Genomic DNA, 7,312 nt, shown 5'->3' with positions numbered 1-7,312 from the left:
TGCTGAGAGAATGCCAGAATTTAATGTTTAATATATGGTATTTGAAAAAAATTTAGATTTCAAGTCATAAATTAATCTGTGTGCAAATGTAACTTTTTTTTCTCTTTTTTCCCTGCAGTAAACTATATTCTATCTAAATCCCCCCAAAGCCAACAAAACCAAACTCACATTAGCATTGCAATGATCAGTTTTTGATCACAAACAGTGAAACCAAATTTTATGGTTTAAACAACCTGCTTTCACAAGCATTACATCTTTATCATGGCATTTCCAATGGTTGAAAAAATCCAGTTTCTAGAGTCAGGAATCTTCGAGTATCTATAGATATCTGGGCCAGCTGAGTGTGTGACTGCGCTGGACACCACCCCAAATGCCTTTCCATCTTCACACACCAATGGACCACCAGAGTCTCCCTGAAAGTATATACACACACAGTGCTTAAAGTGAATAATGGAGTTATTACCATAAAGTTTGATTGTCCACATGATATTTAAAGAAATGTATGTACCTCAGCTGGACCCGTGTCTCCCTGAGAGCAGTAGAAGTTTTCCATAGTACATTCTTTATTGTCAATCAGTGTAACAGTGGTTTCCATGAGTTTGGGAGACATATAGTTATTATTTTTGTCTGTTCGCCCCCAGCCAGAGAGTATACAAGATTTTGGCAAAGTACCACTGTCATGGCTCGCCAGAGGAATAGCTGTCACATTCTCGTTGAACTTTGCCTTGGTCCTCAACTTTAGAAAAGAGAAAGATATATACATGAAAATTAAAATATGGGGTTGTTGTTGTTTTCTTTCAGTGCAGATTAACTTAAAAAATTCTCAATATAATTACATAATATGGTAAATATTTTTTTTCATAAACAAAAAATGCTAACAGTAAATTAATGTGTATTTTCTGTGTGATGATATTCTTACCTTCAAAAGCATTACATCATTCACAAAAGAAGTTGCGTTGAACTGTTTATGTGGAAATGCTTGTTCTACAAATATGCGTTGTATTTCACTGTTTGAATTCACATTGTGAGCTCCTAGTAAGACTACGTATGACCTGAAATAAAAAAAAACACACAAAAAAAAAACGTGAAAATATTATTTCTGAATGAAATGATTACTGTTTCTGTCAGGGTATTGTATTCACAAAACAAACATTACTAATGACATAATAGATATTATTTATTAATGTGTTTTGAAATTTTCAATGCGTCTTCTTAGTTTTATTATGGATAAAAATTCTGTCAGGGACCCAGACTTTGGTGTCATCTCAGCTGATAAGTAAATACATTGGTTAAACTCACTTGGCGTGACAGTGGGCAGCAGTCATCACAAAATCCTCATTCAGAAGGAAGCCACCACAGTACTTTTTTTTACCATCTGGCATGTTCCTCTCCAAAAGCACCATGTATGGCCTGCTATGTGGCACAGCCTCATGGCCTCCAATGATCTTCCCCGAGTAAACTGGGAGAAGAAAAGAAAAATACCCAGTTAAATAGATCCATCATCATGCATTGTCTGTGAAATGCAAGCCCTCGTGTCGGTAATGATCCAAATAGAAAAAAATAAGTTATAAACATCACATACCTTGATCATCAAGAGTCAGCACAAGGATGAGTATAGCCAGTATACAGTGGACAGACATGGTGAGGTGACAGTTCAGCTTAGTTACTGAAGAGCAGTGGCACAGATCATTCACAGTTTCTGTCTTTAAATACTTCCTTGTATCAGTGAGAGGAGGACGTATCTGAGTAATTGCCATATGCAAATAATGTGGCTTTGAACCACGCTGTTTAACATCTCAAGAACCTGAGAAAAGTTGTATTTTCATAAGAGAACAGATGAGCTTTTATACAATGTGTAATTCAATAATTAATGTAAATATATTGTGTCATATTGATGTAGGGCATGCATTTTGCATTGTAAGTATTTAAGGTGACTCATTTTAGCTGAAGCAAACTATGACTGTGGTGGGAATGTATTGCAAAAAACAGGTAAAGTTTCTTAATTAGTTATAACTTGTTACTTTATTTTGTAGCTTTTTCAAGTCAAGACTTTTATTAACTTTCTATCACAAATAATTTCACCTGAGTTCTCATTTCCATAAACTCGAATTCAAGAAAATCACCTCATAAGTACGTATGTGACCACAGGTTAACTTGTAATTGAGTTAAATGGAGCTTGTGTATGAATAACATCAGTGTAGTGATCTATAATTGATATAGATCAATTATAGATTCTATAATCTGTTATCATGTCATAAGAAAGTGCATAAAAATAGGATTTGTTTGAAAGTGTGGTCCGTGGAACTTGAACTGAAATGTGACCCTTGAGCTTCCAGAGGAATGAACGAGTAGCATAGCGTGCAAGAGGAAAGGAGATCAGCTAGCAGAAGTATTTTTGTAAGCCAGCATAGTGAAGAATGTCACACTTTATAAGATAAATGTATGTTTTATATATGTAAAATGCACTTTGTGTGTCTATTTATAGCATGTGGGTTTAACAGATACAGAAAATGCACTTGGTCCTTCAAGTAAATGATTCAGTATCAAACATCAGAATAAACTTCAGCAACAAACGGATTTGAAAAGATTAAAACAGCAATAATTATAAATACTTTCTTTTTCACAGTGTAGTCAAGCCTAAAAGTATGCAGCTTACTGACCACATTGTGCTGACAAGTCTGTAACATCACTTCCTCAGTCTAGACTCAAGTATGTCCGTCTTATATCTTGGCCATAAATGTTATTGTCATTGTTTTGAATGATGCACAAAAAGGTTTTAATGTGTTGGGAAAAAAGAGAAGATGTGGGAAGATGAGAAGGAAATGAGTGAACAGGTTTTGGGATGTGAGCTCCTGGAGTCCAGGGCAGTAATGGGAATCACAGGAGGAGATGCGAAGAGGAACTTGCTTGGTAGAACAGGGCCTTTACCGTTAGCCCGTCTCTTTTATGAGGACCACGGGGCTGAGAGGACTGGCTGGTTTAGCCATTGGACATAGCAGCAAGGAAAGAGGGAATGTAATAGCAACCATCAATCAAAGTGCAAATTACATGTTTATTAAGAAGAAAGGAAAGGGACAACAATAAAATGAAAGGACAGGGAAACAGACATTCCTAGAACAGTCAAAATAGATCAAACTGTGGATTTAACTGAAATCACATATGAGAATAGAAATTTATGGCCTGAGACCCATACCAGTGTGACACTGACTCCACTCACCATTCATTCCAGCATTAACTTTCTCATGTTTGTGCTTACATATTAATCTTTCTTTAGTTAAATTTAGACTCATGTTACACTTTATTAAAAAAAAAAGTCTCTTTTCTTCAAGGTGGCTCCATCACAGTCACCTCATAGCAAGAAGTGTTGGCCTCACATTTATGTTTAGAGTTTGCACTTGCCTGTTTGACATCCACAGTCCAAAGAAATTATAACAACTGGGAACAAGAAGAGGGATGGACGGACGTATGGACGACCTGAGATTTGTTCAGTGACATGTGGTCCAGCACATGCAAATGAAGCTGGTAGCTTGCTATCCAAATAAAGACAGTAGTTTTATAGTTTAATGAGAATATATCTTAACCAGTGAGGTGCAAAGGTGTTAAAAATAAGCACATTCCTGGTAAAACATGCACACTTGACTAAACTACTTGGAATTATGTGTCACTGACCTTTAAACAAAAAAGTCACAGGTTTTACAGCATACCTTTGTGTGCAATAAGTTGTGGATTTATTTATTTACTATTTTTACGTCTTGTAAATTATACCACATGAGTTCTGAATAACTTTCCTTTGTTTCCTGTCATTAAAGAACAAAAAAAAAAACAAAGAAAAGATTTGAGTTTTGTGCTCTTAGGTTCTAGTTCTGGCTACTTTGAAACCATAGACTACAAATGGTAGTGAGGGTTTAGAACGTGTGTTTTCTCACGTCCACAACTTCACAGACAATAGATGAGCACAATGCAACACAACAGTAAAAGCTGAAGACAGCTAGACCTCTGTGTAGGTTCTTGAAGACGTTTTACCTCGCATCTGAGAGCCGGATGGCCTAGATGACAAAGAACCTACACAGCCCAATCTAACAATGGAAAGGACACCCATAATTTGCTCAACTAATTTTGAACTACTTGATTGTTTTTGATATTTAATGGCACAGAGTGAGGCATCAGTAAAACGACTGAAGTTTCATTACCATAACAGAAGAGTTTTAATCTCCAAATTCGCACAGAAATTAATTGTGCCAGTTTTCTAACAGCCCATTCGATCTAGTCTACATTGCTAGTCATTTTGAAGTCTTTATGTTGACACTCATTTTTAATCTCAAACAACAGAACAAATGAGTCACATGTAGAAGTGGTTACTCTGCTTGAGATGCAATCTGTAGTTCAAGTTTCCTCTCTCATGATGAAGAGATAAGATATAGAGCTGCATTTTCCTATTTGTTAATGCTAAACTGAAGAGGCCTTACTGCAAACTGCTAAATTACACAGGTCTTTGTATTTAATAAGATTTTAGGATAATTATGTGAATTATGAAAATAAATATTAAATGTGTTTTAAATGTAATGCCTAGAGGTGGGCTACGTCAGGTTGTTGCATTGCAAAGAATCAGCTTGCTACGAGGTGAGAAAGTCTTGTAAAAGTTTCTGACGAGAGCATCAGCTGTTGGTTTTGAGCCTGCATAAATGATTTTGAATGAAAGTCACATACTCATTTTAATGTGTTCTGAGCTTTTGCAGAGTTTTTGCAGATGGAAAACTAATGCTACACAAATAGACAGCTGGCGGGTAAGGCCCAGGGAGGATGTGAAAGAAGAGTGAGAATAAAAAGCATTCTCAGGTGCACATATAGTTTATATAAAGCATTTTTTTTGTCCAAGTCAGACTGTACTCACTTTGACTTTGACATGTTCTCTTTAAGTTAACTTTAATTCTTTATGATTTTTCTATTTTTTGTTAAAGTGATTTTTTCCAAAGATGAATACACTTTTAGCTGATTGGCACACAAGTCACTGCAAACCATTTCCCTCTTTTCTTAATGTAACTGCTTTAGTGCTGTGATTAGTCATAGAGAGATCTATACAAACCATAGTTTATAACCTTCCCCGCAAGACTCATATGTGCTTTCCATATAACACAGCACATTCAAAAGGAGAGCCCTGAAAATGACTTTTGAGATAAGAGAAAGGCTTAAGCATGTCCATGCAGAATAAATATTTATATATCATGTGCGCATATGATGGTACTGCAGTGAAACGCAAGAAAATATGTTTTTCCTATCACACTACAATCTCAGTGGCAAGCTAAGGACTTTTATGTGCACAGCCTTTGAAATGAAATCATGTGTTTGTGTGTGTGCTGGACACATTAGATATAAAAAAATATATATAAGAAAGTTCACTTTCCCACCACAGACTAACATTCTCTGATGCAAACTTTGGCTTGCATGTGTCATCTGACAGTTAGTCTTACCGCACTGACCGAAGCTTCGGGAGATATTAGATCCTATGATTCAGACCTGTGATCCTCTGCCGATTTACCTCGCTTCTGCTTGTTTAACAGCTCATAAAGAACGAGCTGTAATTCTCAGGCATCAGCTCCTGAGCACATTTGGTGCTTCTTTGCTCTATTGCTATAAGGCTATGCTTTGTTGGGCTGTTTTTTGGGGTCTCAGTTACACACAAGTAAGACCACACTTAGTTACTGTGGATGTAGAAGGACTAAAAGTACGCTGTGAAAGCATGACGAGGCAGAATATATGTAATTATTGATTGATTACCTCACAAACACACACGCACACACACACACACACACACACACACACACACACACACACACACACACACACACACACTGGTGTCTCCTGCTGAAAGTGAGCCTCTATTCAAATAACACAGCCCACAAAAAAGAGTGAGCAAAGAGACGAAGCATTTAACTGAGCCTTGAACGCATAAATTATGTCAGCTCTATCGTGTTTTTCTGTTCTTCTTGGACCATTTCAATCTGAAAAACATATGCTGTCTATCCGCTCTCGACATGGAATTCATATTTAGATGTATCAGATTTAAACCAGTATAACGAGAAGATGGGAATTCCAACAAAACAGTTGAGCCACCTTTTTTTTTTTTTTTTTGCAAGAAAAGTGATACTGCGAGCTAAAAGCTTCCAAGTTGTAAGTTGTGCTATTTATCAGGCATTTCAAGAGAACTTGTCAAAAGGGAGGAGGTGTAAACGACGTTGTAATTACCAAACATGATCTCATGAGTATGATGGCCTCTTTATCTTCATGTTCTTAGATAAAGCATGTCAAGTAGAGAAGGTATTCCTCTTATTCCTGGATACATCAGTCTTTCCTTTCTCACACACAAAAGCAGTCATATATCAAGCTAGTTAATGTTACCTATATATTGCATTAAAACAGAGCTGCTTTTTAACTTAAACACACTCCAGAAAAAGTGTATTTTGGTGAATGTTACTTCACTTTGATGTTTGGCCTTCACAGTGCAGAATGAAATAAAGTTAAAGTTCTTGAAAGTTCTTTGAATGTAATTCCAACCAAGTTTGACTAACTGAACTCATTGAAAAGTAGATGAATAGTTCCATAAACACTTTTGTGTTTGGATTTGGGGTTTTTAGACAGATTCAAAAAAAGAACACTACTTATTCCTCTTCTTAGGCTTCCTCGGAGATTTGTGCGTGCTATTAACATCACCTAAAAAAAAGAAAAAAGAAAAGTTTAAGTTTTTCATCAGGAAAGACACACGAAGCAAAAACACTTTTTTATTTAACTATTTACATAATTTAACATCTGCCTGAGATGTAAAATGTCTCTGGGTACCAACACATACAACAGAGTGAGAACTTCTTCGCTGTCCCTCAGACACATATGCATGCATGCATGCATGCATGCATGCACAGAATACATTTGCAGAGCACAGTATCTCCCCATCAGTCTGTCTGTCTGAGCAGACAGATCTGGTGATCTGAATAGAGTGAACACCTCTGAAAGAGGTGCATGTCAGTCAAAAAGCGTGGAAACATAAACACACCAGTGAAAGAGTGTTGTCTAGGCTTTCATGGTGGTGCAAAAGAGGTCTAAAAGTAGCCACCATAAGACTAATACATCAGCCCTCTTCAAAGAGGGCAAAGTAAGGGTCAGATGTAATTAATAGGAATGGAAAGCTGATATTTAGACTTTCCTGTTACCCCCGTTATGGCTGGGTGAAATGATCGAAGTGCCAGATGTTGGAAGTTAGGACTGGTTTGGTCTGACAATGTCACACTGGGTCATGATCTGCTGTGTTTAGACTGCTGAG

General features: G+C 36.7%; 1 protein-coding gene across 1 annotated transcript; it reads right to left on the bottom strand.

Annotated features, from left to right (window-relative positions):
- On the bottom strand, positions 1-1,686 carry LOC116327949 (granzyme G-like). The gene is made up of 5 exons (XM_031749652.2): positions 1,583-1,686; positions 1,300-1,459; positions 920-1,052; positions 509-736; positions 1-413 (listed from the first exon to the last, which is right to left on the bottom strand). The coding sequence occupies exons 1-5, from the start codon at positions 1,638-1,640 to the stop codon at positions 249-251; spliced, it is 744 nt and encodes a 247-aa protein (XP_031605512.1). The 5' UTR covers positions 1,641-1,686; the 3' UTR covers positions 1-248.
- Between the last annotated feature and the right edge of the window lie 5,626 nt (positions 1,687-7,312).

This window comes from Oreochromis aureus, linkage group 23 (assembly GCF_013358895.1).
Source record: "Oreochromis aureus strain Israel breed Guangdong linkage group 23, ZZ_aureus, whole genome shotgun sequence".
In the NCBI taxonomy this organism is placed as follows: Eukaryota; Metazoa; Chordata; class Actinopteri; order Cichliformes; family Cichlidae; genus Oreochromis; species Oreochromis aureus.
This window is presented reverse-complemented; position numbering and strand designations above follow the sequence as displayed.